The 20,762-nt window shown below is 42.2% G+C and overlaps 1 protein-coding gene across 1 annotated transcript in view; it reads right to left on the bottom strand.

The window, feature by feature from the left end:
• Positions 1–20,762, bottom strand: part of LOC120045904 (formin-2-like) — a 75,517-nt gene that overhangs the window by 30,629 nt on the left and 24,126 nt on the right. The window contains exon 6 of the mRNA XM_038990833.1: positions 15,692–15,753. Within this exon, the coding sequence (XP_038846761.1) occupies positions 15,692–15,753 (62 nt within the window). The remainder of the gene's footprint in view (positions 1–15,691; positions 15,754–20,762) is intronic.

The raw sequence follows: 20,762 nt of genomic DNA, 5'->3' as shown, positions 1-20,762 counted from the left end.
AACCACAGTTTTATACAAAATGAACCAGGCCAGAGATGCCCTCTCATTTCACAAAGACAAAGACAATAGAGGTTGACAGACCTGGTGCAGGCTGGCAAAACCACAAAACGTCCGACAAAGCGAAATGTAAACTCTGTATGTCTCTCATGAGTTCCGGCTCGTCTGAGAAGCAGGTTAGGGGAGCCGACGTTGACTCCAGGGTCTGGCCCAGGCATAACTCAGCAGCAGCACATCAAATATTGGCATCAAACACGGGGCAAATTAGTATTCAACACACTCAGCCTTGGGTCCGCGAGGGCAAGCTCTGGTTCTGGTTTACGACATGTTTAAATACATCTAACACAAAACATATCCTTTTTCAACTTGTGGTTGTACCAATGTGAGGAGTAATTTGGGGACAAGAAGATATGATGGTGAGATCTGTGAATTGGTGCATTTGTCTTTGGCTATGACAGTGTCATGACGTTGGCCTGTGGGTAAGGTTTATGACCCCCCCATAAATACCTTTCTCCCTTCCCTCTCTCTCTGACTCTACTGAAGGACTCTTGGATAGCCTTTGTTAAACATAGAGAGTCTGGGAACATCAAACAAGTGGGGGGAAAGGAACCATATTTCGATAATAGAACCAGTTGAAAATATGCGTTGGTACTTAATGAATATGATGTCAGTTCGGTTGTCATCTGAGACATTATGACTGATGACAGGACGACATAAACTGTACCTGGGAAAGTCTACACATTCTAGTTATCAGATTCACATGGAATTGTTGTGCAATTTAAATGTTTGAATATGAAACTATTTGTGAAAAGATTAAATGTAATTTTAGCTTCCAAATGAGAGAATTGGGTTTTCATAAGGTTAGAGCTCTGCTCAATCAGTGGCCTGCCCCTGTGAAGAGACATGGGTTATAAACTATGAAACACACCCTTCTCTCCCTCCACTATATAAGCCCTTGACGAAAATGTAACCTTCTGTTCCGAGTACGCGAGGCCTGCAGCCTCTGCGTTAAAAGGGCGAATAACTTTCTGTTCCGGGTACATTAGGACGACTGTCCGATGTCAGAAGGATTCAGATAATAACTACAGAACTAAGCCAACCTCAGCGTGAGCTTTGGTTGCGAATGGTATGAACTTTGAACGCTTATTCACTACAGAAGTGATACCTCCTAGCCGTTGAGTTAGCAGCGGCCATTGTAAACATGGGCTAGGAAAGGACGGACGACGTATCCAGTCTAACACACAACGACGATACTACAACGTATACCATTTACCACCAGAGACATTCTTCCGAGGACAGCAAGATCTCTGTTGGGCAACACGGCCAGCATCTACGACCAACCTACCGAAGCGCAGCTCAGAGTAAATATTTAATGCATTTCCCTTTTCCAAATGGGCGGTAATTTTAGAATGCATAAGATACTGTATTTACGATAGCAGAGCTTCTCCCTTTGTTCCTCAGTCTTCCCGCTCTTTCACTCAAACCCAACCCCCTTTCCTTTGTGTAACCAGCCGTCATGTCGGCTCCGTCCACCAGGGACGTTTTCTGTATGACATAATTTGCATTCTGTGTATATGTAATTCTGTGTGATTAGTTAGGTATTTAGTAAATAAATAATTAAACCCAATTTTGTATTGCTGATTCAACTTGTTAGCCAGGGTTCGTGAAGGTGACGATTAATATTGACTGCTATAAGTCTTTAAGAGTTTATTCAGAAGATAACAGCTCTATAAACACTATTTCGTGGTGTCCCGACTTTCTAGTTAATTACATTTACATGATTAGCTCAATCAGGTTGTCACGGCCGTCGTCTCGGTGGAAATGACCGGACCAAGGTGCAGCGTGGTAGGCGGACACAGGTAATATTAATTACAGAGAAAGGATTTTATAGAATAGCATGTCATATCACTTAATCCAGCATAGCCAAAGACACGACAACAGCATGAAAGAAAGTTGCATGTGGCATTTCAAATACAGAGGAAGGTGCACTGTTGGAAAATGACTTGGACCAAATGTCACCGCAATCCCCACATTTCTGGTCAACTCAGTTTTTTTCTAAACTTCCCATGTATGGCACTAAACTTCAAGTTAATGTTGTTTTCTGATGAATGAGTTTTATGAGAACGTAGATTGAGGTGCTATTATTGTACCACTGAAATACAGTATAAGTCAACATTTTGGACACACCTACTCATTCAATAGTTTTTCTTTATTTTTTAAAACTATTTCTACATTGTAGAATAATAGTGAAGACATCAAAACTATGAAATAATACATATGGAATCATGTAGTAACCAACATTTTTTATGTTTTATTCTTCAAAGTAGCCACCATTAGCCTTGATGACAGCTTTGGACACTCTTGGCATTCTCTCAACCATCTTCATGAGGAATGTTTTTCCAACAGTCTTGAAGGAGTTCCTACATACTGTATATGCTGAGCACTTGTTGGCTGGTTTTCCTTAACTCCAACTCATCCCAAACCATCTCAATTGGGTTGAGTTTGGGTGATTGTGGAGGCCAGGTCATCTGATGCAGCACTCCATCACTCTCCTTGGTCAAATAGCTCTTACACAGCCTGGAGGTGTGTTTTGGGTCATTGTCCTGTTGAAAAACAAATGATAGTCCCACTAAGCGCAAACCAGATGGGATGGCTTATTTCTGCAGAATGCTATGGTAGCCATGCTGGTTAAGTTTGCTTTGAATTCTAAATAAATCACAGACAGTGTCACCAGGAAAGCACCCCCTCACCATCACACCTCCTCCTCTATGCTTCACGGTGGGAACCACACATGCAGAGATCATCCGTTCACCTACTCTGCGTCTCACAAAGACACGGCGGTTGAAAGCAAAAATTTCAAATTTGGACTCATCAGACCAAAGGTCAGATTTCCACCAGTCCATGCAAGTCTCTTCTTCATATTTGTGTCCTTTATTAGTGGTTTCTTTGCTGCAATTCGACCATGAAGGCCTGATTCATGCAGTCTCCTCTGAACAGTTGATGTTGAGATGTGTCTGTTACTTGAACTCTGTGAATGATTTATTTTGGCTGCAATTTCTGAGGCTGGTAACTCTAATGAACTTATCCTCTGCAACAGAGGTAACTCTGGGTCTTCCTTTCCTGTGGCGTTCCTCATGAGAGCCAGTTTGATGGTTTTTGCCACTGCACTTGAAGAAACTTTCAAAGTTCTTGAAAATTTCCGGATTGAATGACCTTCATGTCTTAAAGTAATGATGGACTGTCATTTCTCTTTGCTTATTGGAGCTGTTCTTGCCATAATATGGACTTGGTCTTTACCAAATAGGGCTATCTTCTGTATACCACCCCTACCATGTCAAAACACAACTGATCAGCTTAAACGCATTAACTTCTTTGGGGTAGGGGGCAGTATTTTCACGTCTGGATGAAAAGCGTGCCCAGAGTAAACTGCCTGCTACTCAGGCCCAGATGCTATGAAATGCATATTATTAGTATATTTGGATGGAAAACACTCTGCAGTTTCTAAAACTGTTTGAATGATGTCTGTGAGTATACCATAACTCATATGGCAGAAAAAATCCAACCAGGAAGTGTGAAATCTGAGGTTTTTAGTTTTTCAACTCTCTGCTGATCCAAGATACAGTGGAAATGAGGTCATGTTGCACTTCCTAAGGCTTCCACTAGATGTCAACAGTCTTTAGAACCTTGTATGATGCTTCTACTGTGAAGTGCGGGCGAATGAGAGGGGATTAAGTAAGGTCTGCCATGAGCTGACCATGCGCTGACCATGCGCGTTCATGTGAGAGTTAGCTTGAGTTCCATCGCATTTCTGAAGACAAAGGAATTCTCCAGTTGGAACATTATTGAAGATGTATGTTAAAAACACCCTAAAGATTGATTCTATACTTCGTTTGACATGTTTCTACGGACTGTAATATGACTTTTCGTGTGAACTTTTGCCTGGACCTGCCCGTGCGTCGTGAGTTTAGATTGTGTACTGAACGCGTAAACAACAAGGAGGAATTTGAACATAAATGATGGACATTATCGAACAAAACAAACATTTATTGTGGAACTGGGATTCCTGGGAGTGCATTCTGATGAAGATCATCAAAGGTAAGTGAATATTTATAATGCTATTTCTGACTTCTGTTGACTCCAACATGGCGGATATCTCTTTGGGTTGATTTGTCGTCTTTAAAAAAAAATCTGACACAGCGGTTGCATTAAGGAGAAGTGGATCTAAAATTCCATGTATAACACTTGTATTTTCATCAACATTTATGATGACTATTTCTGTAAATTGATGTGGCTCTCTGCAAAATCACCGGATGTTTTGGAACTTCTGAACATAACGCGCCAATGTAAACTCAGATTTTTGGATATAAATATGAACTCTACCGAACAAAACATACATGTATTGTGTAACATGAAGTCCTATGAGTGTCATCTGATGAAGATCATCAAAGGTTAGTGATTAATTTTATCTATATTTCTTATTTTTGTGACTCCTCTCTTTGGCTGTTTTTCTGTGACTTGGCTCTGACCTAACATTATCGTTTGGTTTACTTTCGTCGTAAAGCCTTTTAGAAATCGGACACTGTGGCTGGATTTACAACAAGTGTATCTTTAAAATGGTGTAAAAGACATGTATGTTTCAGGAATTTTAATTATGGGATTTCTGTTGTTTTGAATTTGGCGCCCTGCAGTTTCACTGGCTGTTGACGAGGTGAGATTCTACCGTCCCACATACCCTAGAGAGGTTAAAAAGCAAATAAAATCCACAAATACATTTTTAACAAGGCATACCTGTTAATTGTAATGCATTCCAGGTGACTACCTCATGAAGCTGGTTGAGAGAATGCCAAGAGCGTGCAAAGCTGTCATCAAGGCAAAGGGTGGCTACTTTGAAGAATATCAAATATCAAATATATTTTGATTTGTTTAACACTTTTTTTGGTTACTATATGATTCCATATGTGTTATTTCAAAGTTATGATGTATTCACTATTATACTACAATGTAGAAAATAGTAAAATAAAGAAAAACCCTTGAATGAGTAGCTGTGTCCAATCTTCTGACTGGTGCTGTATGTCATTGTCATCAATTCTGTGTTTATCCATACAAAGTGACAGTGTTGTTATAATGTCCCTCAGCCTCTGTGGTCACAGCCTATGTGTAGATTTCATGAGTGTAACTGTTGTGGTTTGTCATGTTGTTGCTTATCATGTGCAAAGTAATGTGGTGTTGGGAGTGGTTCCCTGAACTTCTAAGAGTCGTGTCAGAAGGTTCCGACTCCTGATATTTGCGGGGACGGGTACCTCACAGTGACCCCTTCCTGCCTGTGGGTTTGTGTTGTGAGAGCAGAAGTGGTTTTATTGTAAGAGCCCACAGACAGGGTGACTCCATTTCTTACTGTGAAGTGAGGAGTGAACTTCTCCATGGCTCTGTGTTTGTGTGTGTGTTCTAGAACTGTGAGGGTGTAACCATTAGAACCCATCATTCCTAAGTCATGGTGGCTATGCTGCCAACTGTGGTTAGGGTTTAGAGACCGGGAGACAGGATGGAGTCTCACAATACAAAATAGAAACAATTTGGCTCCACAACTCAATAGCATAGCCTCAGGCAGGAGAGAGAAGGGCGCGGGGAGCGGGGTGCGAGAGATGAGGGTGGGTTAAGCGCTAAAAGACTCTTTTGATCCTCCGTTGTGACACATTTCCTAAAAAATACACCATGTCTCAAGTCCCAGTAATTTTAACATGATCAATATTATTAATGTGGCTCTAGCAGTCAAAGGACGGGCCTCTTGTGTTGTCCAGCCAAAAGCTTCTCAGGAATGTCATAGCGTCTTAAAACTGTATCACGGTTGAAATTGAAAAAACATGCCCCTTTTCATGCTTTTCTCTTTATTGACATAACAATGCATCGGGCTCTGAATGTTCTGCTGAAAGAGACAGGTTTAATGTCATGCAGGGCTATTGATGACAATGCTTGGCTGTAGCTATTGGAACCTTCACAACCAGCAGGTTGTACTAGGGAGTCTTATTCTAAAGCATTTAAATAATAACAAACTTTATGACATTATCCCGTTATCTCATTGTACTTACTAAAAGTGCCCATTATAACATTGGAGAGGGATACATTAAAATCCGATACAGATAATATGTCTCTACTCCCCTTGTATGTTGATGCATGTCTTATAAGAGCGGAGACAACACCTTTCAACCCATAAACTGGGTGGTTCGAGCCCTGAATTCTGATTGGCTGACAGTTGTGATATATCAGACCGAGGTTCTTCCTTTAAACTGTATACCACGTGTATGACAAAACGTTTACTTTTATTGCTCTAATTACGTTGGTAACCAGTTTATAATAGCATTAAGGCACCTCGGGGGTTTGTGGTATATGGCCAATATACCACGGCTAATGGCTGTATCCAGGCACTCCGCGCTGTGTATAAGAACAGCCCTTAGCCGTGGTATATTGGCCATATACCACACCCCCTCGTGCATTATTGCTTAAAAATATGTTTACTAGAGAAATAGTACTGTATACCTCCTTCCAGCAGACATACTGTACACTGGGGCTGACTCTGTGGCCAAACACCACATATACCAGTAGGGCTTGTGGTTTCCATGTTTGTTTTGGTATTTAATGCACATTTTCTTTAGTTTGCCTTTCAAGTGGACCAGATGGAACATAAACTCCAGATACAGAGTAATGTTCAGAGCAGACGCTGTGGAACTGACAACCAGAACCAATTCATTAAACTGTTAATAACTAAAGATTAAAAGACTGTTATGAAAAGGCCACCTTCCTACATGTTCCAAGGAAGGACCACTTCATTTATGGGAATTGTGGTTTTTGTTTGGTAGTTCAAATAAAATAAAATAAATTACTGACTGATTTTCAACTAGTTGCTAGTACTGGGGATTGACTATTACATATTTCATTATATAATAAAATAATAGCTTTCTGTAACTACAGTCAGGTCTAAAATTATTGGCTCCCTTGATAAAGATGAGCAGAAAAAAATATATAAAATAAATCATACAAATACTGAGCTAAATTGTACGGTCCCAAAAAATTTAAAATTATTATATTGTACAATTTCTCAGAAAAAATAAATAATATTTTTTTAACTAGGCAAGTCAGTTAAGAGCAAATTCTTACTTACAATGACAGCCTACTGTAGGAATAGTGGTTTAAACTGCCTTGTTCAGGGGCAGATAGACAGATTTTTACCTTGTCAGCTCAGGGATTCGATCTAGCAACCTTTTGGTTACTGGCCTAATGATCTAACCACTAGGCTACCTGCCTACCTGATTAAGAAGTAATATTTTTTTTCTCAAAAAAAAGATACATGTCAAAGTGATTGGCACCCTTAAAGATTCATCTAAATAAAAACAAACAAAATACAATCTGCATTAACGTTCAACTTTTTTTAATGAATCAATTACATTAAATCAAATTTGATTGGTTGTGTACAAATAGTTTGCAGATGTTATCGCAGGTGCAGCGAAAGGCTTATGTTTCTGTCTCCAACAGGGCAGTAATACCGAACAAAACAAAACAATACACATAACTCCCAAAAATACTAAGAAAAAAATAAAGAAATATCAGATCGAGCAATGTCAGAGTCCGAAATATATGTATATATACAGTACCAGTCAAAAGTTTGGACACACCCACTAATTCCAGTGTTTTTCTATATTTTTACTATTTTATACATTGTAGAATAATAGTGAAGACATCGAAACTATGAAATAATAAATAACAAAAATGATAAACAAATCAAAATATATTTTATATTTAAGATTCTTCAAATTAACCACCCTTTGCCTTGATGACCGCTTTGCACACTCTTGGCATTCTCTCAACCAGATTCGTGAGGTAGTCACCTGGAATGCATTTCAATTAGCAGGTGTGCCTTGTTAAAAATGTATTTGTGGAATTTATTTCCTTCTTAATGCGTTTGAGCTGATCAGTTGTGTTGTGACAAGGTAGGGGTGGTATACAGAAGATAGCCTTATTTGGTAAAAGACCAAGTCCATATTATGGGAAGAACAGCTCAAATAAGCAAAGAGAAACGACAGTCCATTATCACTTTAAGACATGAAAGGGAAAGGGAGATACCTAGTCAATTGTACAACTGAATATAGTCATGTCAATGTGATTCATGTCAATTCAATGTGTCTTCTGCATTTAACCTAACCCCTCTGAATCAGAGAGGTGCGGGGGGCTGCCATAATCAACATCCACCTCTTCGGCGCCCGGGGAACAGTGGGTTAACTGCCTTGCTCAGGGGCAGAACGACAGATTTTTATGTTGTCAGCTCTGGGATTCGAAGGTCATTCAATCCGGAAATATCAAGAACTTTGAAAGTTTCTTCAATTGCAGTTGCAAAAACCATCAAGCGCTATGATGAAACTGGCTCTCATGAGGACCGGCACAGGAAATGAAAACCCAGAGTTACCTCTGCAGCAGAGGATAAGTTCATTAGAGGTACCAGCTTCAGAAGTTGCGGCCCAAATAAATGCTTCACAGAGTTCAAGTAACAGACACATCTCAACATCATCTGTTCAGAGGAGACTGCGTGAATCAGGCCTTCATGGTCAAATTGCTGCAAAGAAAACACTACTACAATAACCCAACACACCTCCTGACTATGTAAGGGATATTTGACCAAGAAGGAGAGTGATGGAGTGCTGTATCAGATGACCTGGCCTCCACAATCACCTGACCTCAACCCAATTGAGATGGTTTGGAATGAGTTGGACCGCAGGGGGAAGGAAAAGCAGCCAGTAAGTGCTCAGCATATTTGGTAACTCCTTCAAGACTTTTGGAAAAGCATTCCAGGTTAAGCTGGTTGAGAGAATGTCAAGAGTGTTCATAAAAAAAAAGTGAAAATATATCAATCATTATTTGAATATGTTGGTAACCCGTTGTATAAAAGTGATAATGTCCTCGAAGCCTTCTCGGGCCTAATTAAATCAGGATTGGGGGGGGGGGGGGGGGGGGTTTAGCTAGCTAGCTAGTTTATGTCTTAAGGTTACTCTGCAGCACAGAGAGTGGTAGCTAACTATAGTTAAAGTTATCGTAGCTTTCTTGAATGATTTCAAACCACTTGATGAATTTAGGACTGCCAGAGTATCTAGCTAGCTGACGTTATGAGCTGGTATAGTGTTAGCTTACTAGCTATGATTGGTCACTGTAGCTATGCCAATTTTCAGACAATGAAGAGAACGTCCATGGATATCTCTTCTTTCTTTAAGAAGAAAAGTAGTACAGTGGAGACGCAGTCGACAGGGGACCAGCATCAGAGGATAGGACGTTAGTGAGGATGCAGTCGAAGATGATTATAACATCATTGAGCAAGCCAATGAACAGGCAGAGGCAGTGAGAGAGCATGACAGAACAGAGGCAGAACATGACAGCGACAAACAGGCACAGGCAGCATCAGTGACAGAGCACAGTGAAGAACAACAGACAGCAGCATGGCACGAAAGTGAGGAACAGGCAGCAACAACAGTCACAGATGTTGACAACCAAGCGGTCTGAATAGAATTGTTTATAGGCTGATATTAGGAATGTAATCGGTAATTACTATGGAGAGGGGCTAGCTACTCATGTTATTATTATTATTACTTTTATTATTTTAAAATCAGAATAACTGATTTTGCCTCTTGTTTCATCCTAGATATATCCCAGTCAAGAGCAGAGGGGTCCCCCCTTCAGGGGGATAGAAGACGGGGCTTCATGAAAGAGTGGTACAAGTACGCATAAATGGCTGGAATACTCTCGGAGTAAAGACTCTGCCTACTGATATGTCTGCCGGCACTTCATTCTCCCCTCCTCAGGTGATTCAGTGTTTACACCTGAAGAGGGGTTACAAAATTGGAAAAAAGCAGCTTACAAAGATGGGGGATTTGTAGGTCATGCCAAATCAGAATCACATACTAATGCTATGTTAGCACAGGCAGAATATGAAAAGTCAACTGCAAGCAAATAATCTCTCACAGCCTCCTTAAATGCAGAATATAATACATTTGTGAGGGAAAATAGAGAGTACATTAAAACTGTTGGAGAAACCCTGCTCCTCACAGCTACACAAAACATTGCACATGAGAAACACATGAAGAAACAGAAGGTCGGAATAAAGGACATTTCCTCTCTATTATGGAACTGCTAGCCAAGCATGATCACACATTCTAAAGAAAATGACAAGTCTAAGAAATGCAACATACCTTGGGCATAGTACACAAAACAAAATAATTGATTGCCTGGCTGAAATGGTCCGCACCTCAATCATTTGTGAAGTTGCACAAAGTGAGGCTTTCAGCGTTATGGTCGATGAGACCAAAGACATTAGCAAGAAGGAACAGATGTCCTTTGTAATTCGATACTATTACAATGGGTCAATATTTAAAAGTTTCCTCACCTTTGAAGCCGCAGAGTGCTGCAGCACAGAAAATTGTACAAATACTGCAGAAGCCTTGACTACAGAAACCACCTAGTAGGGCAAGCATATGATGGTGCATTTGTCATGAGTGGAAAGAACACAGGTGTGCAAGCACAAATTAAATCAGAGGCCCAATTAGCTTTTTATGTTCACTGCAATGCACATTGCTTAAATGTAGTATTAGTTGACAGTGTGAAATGCATCCCTGGAGCCTATTGTTTCTTTTTTCTTTTGCAGAAACTCTATGTCGTTGTGTCATGGTCATATGTGCACCAAAGGTGGCTAGAGGTACAAAGGGAGATGTTTCAGCGAGCCCCGAGAGAGTTACAAAGGCTGATGGAGACACGGTGGGTATGTAGGTACAATGCTTGCAAGACAGTGAGGGACAGACTGCCAGCCATCATTTCTTTCAGTAGATGTATATCTGAAGAGAGAATTGGTGACAGAGCTGTAGAGGCAAGAGGTCTATTAGTCCAAATAGATCTACAGTTTGTTGGCCTCCTTGTAACATTCACCAATGTTTTTGGTGAGATAAAACACCTGTCAATTTGGGCACGACTGATACTGTGACCCTTGCCGAGCAATGCAACATCGGTGTTGCACCTCCAGGCCCTCCAGGGCGTCAGGTCACACCAAGCTCTAGGCTTGTAGGGTACTACATTTCTACTCCAGTAGTTCAAAGACAGGTCATCCCAGAAAAGAGGTCATTTCGGGCAGGTTCATTCATTCCAATTGTTGATGTGCTTCTCTCTGAGGTGAAGAGAAGATTTTCTGAAGAAAATTGTGTCATAATGCAAAGGATACACGCCTTAATTAATGTAGTGTTTCTATTTGCCTCACAATACAACTGCAGCATTGAGGATCTAGAATATGAGCTCCCTCAGCTTAAGCGAATTCTTGATAGGAAGCAAACTAGTGGCTTGGAACCAACCAGTTTAATAGAGCTCACAGTCTTCCTTGAGCCATATAGGGAGGTGTTCCACGAGATGTTTAAACCTTTCAAAATTGCACTTGCATTACCTGTGAGCACTGCAGCATGTGAGTGCAGTTTTTCTGTGCTAAAGTTAATCAAGACTGTCTTGAGAAATACAATGAGTGACAAGAGATTGAGGAATTTGGGGGTGTTAGGTGTAGAGTCAAGAAGGGCTAGGGCCATAAATGTTGATGATTTTAATGGATGTGTTTGCCAAAACACACAGCAAAAGGTGAATAAAGCTGTATTGAAAAGAATGTAGCCTAATAAAGCAGGGATATGAATAGGTTGTGCATTGGCTATAGTAAAATGTACAATGATAATGCTTTTTTCTTTTTTTTTCTTCATTTTTGGACATATATAATAAAATATTTTAGTTTACAAAAAGACACAGCAACAGCCGAATAAAGCTGTATTGAAAAGAATTGGAGGCTTCTGTGTGGTGTTTTTAAACTTGAGTAGGCTTGTTCCCAGTAAATGTTTTGCTCCTTACAATCAATGTACTCCTTCAAATTAAAGCTGTATATTTGTCTTTTTAAGGAAAAGGACAACTAGCCTATTTGAAGAACAATGACTCGCCTAACACATGTATATACAGATACACAACACATTAAAACAAGCTTGTTGTGGAACTCAAAACGTTAACTGTACCAGTATTAGTCTTTGCACATCAGATAATTAGTAACATTAAAACATTAACTGTAAAATAAGAAACCAAAGTATATCAGTGTGTGATTCCTTAACTCTCATATTGACATAGTTTTCAACTAGCCTATATACTACAACATAATAGAATTCCTGAAATTCAGTTATGGCTTTTGGTTGTGGTGTACCACCCCAAGATTTTCAGTGGCCCCATCTGGACACCCCTATGAAAAATGTCTGGGGGCGCCACTGGGGTAGAGTACCGGGTGGTAGCCGGCTAGTAACAGTGACTAAGTTCAGGGCAGGGTGCTGGGCAGAGGACAGCTAGTGGTGAATAATTAACTGTCTGATGGCCTGGAGATAGAAGCTGTTTTTCAGTCCCAGCTTTGATGCACCTGTACTGTCTCCACCTTCTAGATGGTAGCAGGGTGAACAGGCTGCGGCTCAGGTGGCTGAGGTACTTAATCCTTCTTGGCCTTCCTGCTTCCTGTGATGCCGGGTGCTGTAGATGTCCTGGAGGGCAGGCAGTGTGCTCCCGGTGATGCGTTGGGCAGACCGCACCACCCTCTGGAGAGCCCTGCAGTTGCGAATGGTGCAATTGCCTTACCAGGCAGTGAAACAGCCCGACAGGATCCTCTCAATGGTGCATCTGTATAATTTCATGAGGGTCTTAAAGGCCAAGCCAAATTTCTTCAGCCTCCTGAGGTTGAAGAGGCACCGTTGCCCCTTTTTTTTACCACACTGTCTGTGTGGGTGGACCATTTCAGGTTGTCAGTGATGTGCACGCCGAGGAACTTGAAGCTTTTCACCCTCTTCACTGAGGTCCTGTTGATGTGAATGGGGGCTTGCTCTCTCTGCTTTCTCCTGAAATCCACGATCAGCTCCTTCTTTTTTTTGACGTTGAGGTAGAGGTTATTTTCCTGGCACCACTCCGCCAGGGCTCCCCCTACTCACTGTAGGCATTCTCGACGTTGTTGGTTATCAGGCCTACCACTGATGTGTCGTCTGCAAACTTGGTGATTGAGTTGGAGATGTTCGTGGCCACACAGTCATGGGTTAACAGATGGGGGCTGAGAATGCTCCCTTGAGGGGCCCCCGTGTTGAGGATCAGCATAGCGGAGGTGTGTTGCCTACCTTTACCACCTGGGGTCGGCCCTTCAGGAAGTCCAGGATCCAGTTGCACAGGGTGGGGCTGAGTTGAGCTGTAGTCGATGAACAGCATTCTTACATAGGTATTCCTCTTGTCCAGATGGGATAGGGCAGTGTGCAGTGCAATTGCGATTGCGTCATCCGTGGATCCGTTGGGGCAGTATGCAAATTGTAGTTGGTCTAGGGTGTTGGGTAAGGTGGAGGTGATATAACTAGCCTCTCAATGCACTTCATGATGACAGAAGTGAGTGCCAGAGGGTGATAGTAATTTAGTTCAGTTACCTTAGCTTTCTTGGGTACAGGAACAATGTTGGACATATTGAAGCAAGTGGGGACAGACTGGGATAGGGAGAGATTGAATATGTCAATAAACACTCCAGCCTTGCGAGGGTTAACACGCTTAAATGTCTTACTCACATTGGCAATCTTAAGGAACTGCATTGTGGCCTTCCATGGATTCCTGTTTCATGAGGTGACATGCATTTAAAATCCCTTTGTCATCCATCACTATGGGAAAAGGCAAAGCACTCACGAACGAAGAGAGACACATGGTTGTTGAACTTCATAAATCAGGCAATGGGTAAAAAAAAGCTATGAAATGACTATATACCACTTACCACTATTATGGCAACAACTAAGACGTTTAAAACCACTGGAAAAGTGGTAAACTTGCCTGGTACTGGTCACATGCATATATTGTCCCAACACACAGTGAGGAAGATGTTAGGGAGGCAAAGAAAAATCTAACGGCCAAAGTTGGAGAATTACATAACCTGGTAGCATCTTCGGTTCACCAAATCTACAAATAGACGCCACCCCCATTCCAATAGGCTTTAAGGGAAGGGTTGCCAGGAAGAAAGCCTTTATTGAGAGCAACCAACAAATGTATATGTCTGGAGTTTGCTAAATGGCACTTGGATTGGAACCGTTGCTATGGCCAGATGAGATGAACATATAGCTCTTTGCCCATTCACACCAGTGGCGAGAATGGCGTCGAAAGACGGATACCTACAGTGCCTTCAGAAAGTTCACACCCTTTGACTTTTTCCACATTTTGTTGTGTTACAAAATTGGATTAAAATGTATTTAATTATCATTTTTTGTCAACGATCTACACAAAATACTCTGTAATGTCAAAGCGGAGGAAAAAGTCTAGCATTTATGAAACATACATGAAAATAAAACACTATATATCTTGATTAGATAAGTATTCAACCCCTGAATCAACACGTTAGAACCACATTTGGCAGTGATTACAGCTGTGAGTCTTTCTTGGCAAATCTCTAAGAGCATTCCACACCTGGATTGTGCAACATTTGCCCATTATTCTTTTCAAATTCTTCAAGCTCTGTCAAATTGGTTGTTGTGCTAAACAACAATTTTCAGCCGTTCAGGAACATTCAATGTCTTCTTGGTAAGCAAATCCAGTGTAGATTTAGCCTTGTGTTTTAGGTTATTGTCCTGCTTAAAGGTGAATTAATCTCCCAATGTCTGGTGGAAAGCCGACTGAAACAGGTTTTCCTCTAGGATTTTGCCTGTGCTTAGCTCCATTCCGTTTATATTTTATCCTGAAAAACTCCCCATTCTTTAACGATTACAAGTATACCCATAACATGATGCCGCCACCACTTTGCTTGAAAATATGTAGAGCGGTACTCAGTAATAGTCCTGAATTAATCGTGAAAAATTATGAGTGACAAAGTTACAGAGGCACAAATATCATACCCCCAAGACATGCTAACCTCTCACCACTACAATTTTTGGGGGGGTATGATATTTGTGTGTCTGTAATTTTCTCACTCATCATTATTCACTATTCATTCAATAGTATCCGTAATCATTGTAGCATCCACATTAATGTAGAAGTGTTTAGAAACATATTATATTCTTTTTTTTTTTACAAAAAAGGGTGTCAAAAAATGGTGTCAATCATTCCAGACCCCACTTTATATGGCATGAAACTTAAAATAATGAATCATGAGCAAACATTTTAACAATGATTGTTTAATACCTAACCGCTTATTAGAAATATAAAGTTCAGTCAACCTCAACTAACTGGTGCCCCCGCACATGGACTCTGTACCGGCACCCCCCTGTATATCGTCTCGCTATTGTTCTTTTACTGCTGCTCTTTAATTACTTGTTACTTTTATTTCCTATTCTTATCCATATTTTTTTTAAACTGCGTTGTTGGTTAGGGGCTCGTATGTAAACATTTCACTGTAAGGTCTACCTGTTGTACCTGTTGTATCCGGCGCATGTAACTAATAAAATTTGATTTGATATTGTTGTGCATACATGTAATTGATGTATCTTACCTGACTTGTGGTAATGTAGACATGTTTCCTTGTCCATTGATTGATCTTTCATATTCCACGTCATAAACACTGACAAAAACTATTTTCACTCAGTGAAAGTTCTTGTCATTAAACACTTACAACAAAAAAGCATAGTATATAATCATGAATACATTACAAACAACTTACATTGCTATACAGCGATTGCAAGGTCTCAAGGTCCACTACAGTGTTGTCCATGTTGAGAATGGCTGTAAAGGAAGGGAAAGAATATATCGTGTTTAAAGATAATCTATACTAAGTTCCTATTGGACAAATTATTTTGGTCCCATCTCACGAAGAACTCTTAACCAGTCATGACAAGTAAAACAACTTAATGTATTTCAACCTTGGTAGACCTGCCATAAACTCATACCTTAAGCCCCCTGAGTTATCATTCATGCTGGACTGAAAGATAACTCATGTCAAGATATCTGAACTGATTACAGTCCCATTTCCCTACTAAATACTGATATTAAAATATGTGGAGAAATTGATCCTGGATTTTTTCCATGACAAATATGAGAAACAGACTTTGGCCTGTTGCTGTGCCTTCAACACATGAATAATCTACAGTACAAAAACAAATACCCATATCTAAAGTACATTGGGTTTAAGGTTGTTTGTACCAGGGCCGTTCTTGCTGACCATCTGATGAGCTGGTGACACCAGTGATAATAAAACGTTATAAAAAAAAGCTCTTATGAAAAGCCACAATTATATAAAGAATGGTCAATCTTTCTTGTTATCTAATATTTTTTCCTCAATGATTCTAGTGTTTTTAATTCTCAAAATCTATTTGCTAAAACTGCATACAAAACCTCAGGACAGGTGTCAGAGTATGCATGCCTTCATTCCCATCCATTCAAATCGTTGACACGTGTTACTGACTCCAGTCACTGTTGATGAACAGGGTCAGCATGGGTCTCGCTGCTTTGCCTAGCTTCATTTGTTGCATTGAGCTGATTTCATATTTTGCGCATACGTTTTGACTAAACATGTTGTGTAGGTAAGCCTGGGGTAAGCTCTGCACAGGTGGGCGTTTCTACATCGTTTGGTAATCGCATACCTTGAACTGAACATATCTAGCTAGCTAGAAATAACAACCTGACAAATGGACACTATACTGCACCCCAAATAATTTTCCAAGTTGGATTTTCAAGGCAAACTTGGTATTATTCTGGACGACACGCTGCTTGATGGCCTCTGGATATGATATCAGGCTGTCAAAGGCATCAACCGTCTTCCTGCTGATGGTCTATTGGGAGATTTTCAGGTAAACTGATGCACTCTCGTGTTATGCAGAATAAAATAATGGAATGGGGTTCTGCTGTGCACATACAGTATCAGTGACCTAATGCAAGTTGTGGATGCCCGGAGACAAGAGTTTGACACTTTCTAAGATCGGTTGGATCACAGAGAGGTTCACCGTGAAGGATGATGAATGGACTTCATTTACAAGGATAGGTAGGCCTAAATGCATTTAACTTTGCAATTTGCAGGTTCAATGAACATGAGAATAGACAAAATCCCTTTGATGCATTTGATTTATCAAGATAGAATTTCGTTTTGATTAGACACTTTTTTTAACGTTTTGATCTGCATTTTCAATCATTTTGATTGTTGATATGGACCTTTCGTTAGAACATTATTTATTATATATGTGCGTGTAATAATATTTCACATAATAATATTATTGTGTGTGTGTGTATGTTTGTGCGGTGAATTGGAAGAATTGTAAATCCATTGTGAAAGGCTACGGAGTTTGCGTTGCAAATTATTCGGATGAAATGTTTACATTTATTGTTATTTTAGTGCCACCTATTGGTTGTAACTGTCGATGCTACATCGGTCTATGACTGAGCTGAGGTGAGCTGAGTTGAGTATGTCATTTTGTCGGAGGATATGAAATATGCGGCCATCGGAGGCTATCGTTTGTTTATCTTGGCTACATTGTTATCTACCGCACGTCACTGTCTCACACACTGCAGTACAGACTACTTTCTCACACCGCAGATACAATTGGCTCTGAGTCTCAAAGTTTTCAGCAATCCCCTTTAACACTGGAAGTCTTAAGCTAAAATATAAATATGGGTTCTGTCACGGTACACCTGTAAGTATAATACTTTGAAAGTTTAAAGACGAACAGACCCTGTGAGTCTACCTTGTTTAATCTGAGGTGTTGAGTTATGCACTGGAATTGAGCACAGTGAGACCATGTACGCATATCGGCTTTTCACACCGTTTAGATCTATGTAGTACGGTAACAAAGCTCATCTCAAAGGAACAGGATATAATAAATATGACATTTTCATACTCTCCTGCAGTACTTCTGATTATGAAGGGCCAATGAACTTGCATGATACATGCATGCCTAACTGAAACTTTTCCACAGAACCGCCTATAAAATAGAAACAAACTGTAATCCTTTCTGTAATATAACTGTAGATAAATCAGTTGAATGAGTGTTCTGTGAAATTCTTTGCAGCTACTGTTCACTACCTTACCCCTTACAATCTCTGTGTGAAGAATAGATACGTTCGACGAACTCAGTCACAGCATCAACCCAGTGATCTTCTTCCAAGCATTCATATGGCTGGCCTTAATCTGCCGTAAATCATGAAGGATTGTTGCTGTGTAAAGGCCTTTAGGTATTTCTATACTGTGGTCAGACTGGCGAAACAAGTAAAACGGTCAGTTATTTATTTCATTCTGCTTTCCCATGTCTGTCTGTCAACAGAAAATTGCTGTGAGACAAGATAAACAATCCTCAAAAAAGCTGTCTTCTATAATATTCACCCACCTTTCTCTTCTTCACAGTCCCCCTGTGACTCCATCACATACTCCATGTCTATCTCTCTCACACCCTACACTGTCTGCCAGTTTCTCTCTCTGCTTATTGCTTCACCCTCAACCTTTTCACACTCTCTCTCCCTCCATAGTCATCACAGGGCCAGGCTCTCTGCGCATGCTCTCTATTTCTCTCCGCCTGCTCTTTCACACTCACTTATTAGGTTCTAGTTACTGACTCAAACTGGGTTGAGCAGATAAGGCCTGTTTCATATCTCTCAGACGTCCCATTCATGACCAAACCCAGCACCATCTGCCAGCATCCTCCATACCGCACTGAGCAAGGCGCCAACCCTGGCCCCTAGCATGAATATTAGCACTCTAAAACGTTACTGGAAGGTTACATCGCACAGAAGTGTTTTATGAAAGTTTCAGCCAAATAGAAGACCAAATAACCACAAATGGAGAGCTAACATGACTATCTATAAAACCATGCCACAGTCAAAAAAAATAAAATCAAAAACTTTGATTCAGAAAAAGTTTATTTCTCCTTTCTCTCTTTAGATGCAGGGCTTAGAGAACAAATCCCAAACAGTGTCTGTGTCACACCCTGACCATAGAGAGCCTTTTTATTCTCTATTTTGGTTAGGTCGGGGTGTGACTAGGGTGGGTAATCTAGGTTGTTTATTTCTATGTTGGCCTGGTATGGTTCCCAATCAGAGTCAGCTGTTTGTTGTTGTCTCTGATTGGGGATCATATTTAGGCAGCCATTTCCCCACTGTGTTTTGTGGGAACTTGTTTGTGTGTAGTTGCCTGTGAGCACTTCATTGACATTACGTTTCCTCTTTATTGTTTTGTGCGTTTCACTTCAATAAATATGTGGAACCCATATCACGCTGGGCTTTGGTCCGAATATTCTTACGACGATCGTGACAGAAATCAGGAAATCAGGACCAAGCAGCGTGCCCAGGAGGAGAAGGTATCCTGGACTTGGGAGGAGATCAAGGAGGAGAAGATATCCTGGACTTGGCAGGAAATTATGGGAGGACATGAAAGCCTTCCTTGGAAGCAGACGCAAGGAGATAAGGGAGGTCAGCGACGACGCAGAGGTTCGCGGCCACATAGAAATTCCCAAAAACAGCCCCAATTTTTTTTGGGGGGGGGCACACGGGGTGGTCGGCGGAGCCGAGGAGTGAACCAGAGCCAGTCTGGGAGAAGACGGAGAAATTGGAGGAGAGAGAAATGAGAGAGTTGTTGTGTTGGTGTATGATGCACGACATTCGCCCTAAGGAGCGTGTTATCAGTCTGGTAAAATCAGTGCCGGCTCCACGCACCAGGTCTCCAGTACGCCTCCCCAGCCCTGTACGTCCTGGGCAAGCTCCTCGCACTTGCCCTAAAGTGTGTGTCACCAGTCCGGTACCACCTGTGCCGGCTCCACGCACTAGGCCTCCAGTGCGCCTTCCCAGTCCGGTACGTCCTGTGCCTGCTCCCCGCACTTGCCCTGAGGTGCGTGTCACCAGTCCGGTGCCCCCTGTACCGGCTCCACACACTAGGCCTCCAGTGCGCATTCACGGTCCAGAGCTTCCGGCGACGGTCCACAGTCCGGAACCTCCTGCGACGGTCCACGGTCCGGAACCTCCTGCGACGGTCCACGGTCCGGAACCTCCTGCGACGGTCCACGGTCCGGAACCTCCTGCGACGGTCCACGGTCCGGAACCTCCTGCGACGGTCCAGAACCTCCTGCGACGGTCCACGGTCTGGAACCTCCAGCGACGGTCCACGGTCCGGAACCTCCTGCGATGGTCAACGGTCCGGAGCTTCCAGGCAAGGCGTCCAGTCCCGCTCCATGGCAGGAGCCTTCCTCTGCGCCGGTGCCCAGTCCGGGTACGGTGTCCAGTCCAGCTCCATTTCCGGAGCCTTCCTCAGCGCCGGTATCCAGTCCGGGCACGGCGACCAGCCCAGCTCCAATGCGGGAGCCTTCCTCTGCGCCGGTGCCCAGTCCAGGCACGGTGTCCAGTCCAGCTCCAGGGCAGGAACCTTCCTCTGCGCCGGTGCCCAGTCCGGGTACGGTGTCCAGTCCAGCTCCATGGCCGGAGCCTTCCTTAGCGCCGGTATCCAGTCCGGACACGGCGACCAGCCCAGCTCCAAGGCGGGAGCCTTCCTCTCCACCCGGTGCCCAGTCCAGGCACGGCGGCCAGCCCAGCTCCAATGCCGGAGCCTTCTTCTGCGCCGATGCCCAGTCCAGGCACGGCGGACAGCCCGGATCCATGGATGGATCCGCGGGATGAGAGGGTTCTTCGTCCCACACCAGAGCCGTCACCGACGCTAGATGCCCACCCTGACCCTCCCCTATAGAGTCAGGTTTTGTGGCCGGAGTCCGCACCTTTGGGGGGGGGGGGGGGACTACTGTCACGCCCTGACCATAGAGAGC

This window comes from Salvelinus namaycush, chromosome 4 (assembly GCF_016432855.1).
Source record: "Salvelinus namaycush isolate Seneca chromosome 4, SaNama_1.0, whole genome shotgun sequence".
NCBI lineage: Eukaryota > Metazoa > Chordata > Actinopteri > Salmoniformes > Salmonidae > Salvelinus > Salvelinus namaycush.
This window is presented reverse-complemented; position numbering and strand designations above follow the sequence as displayed.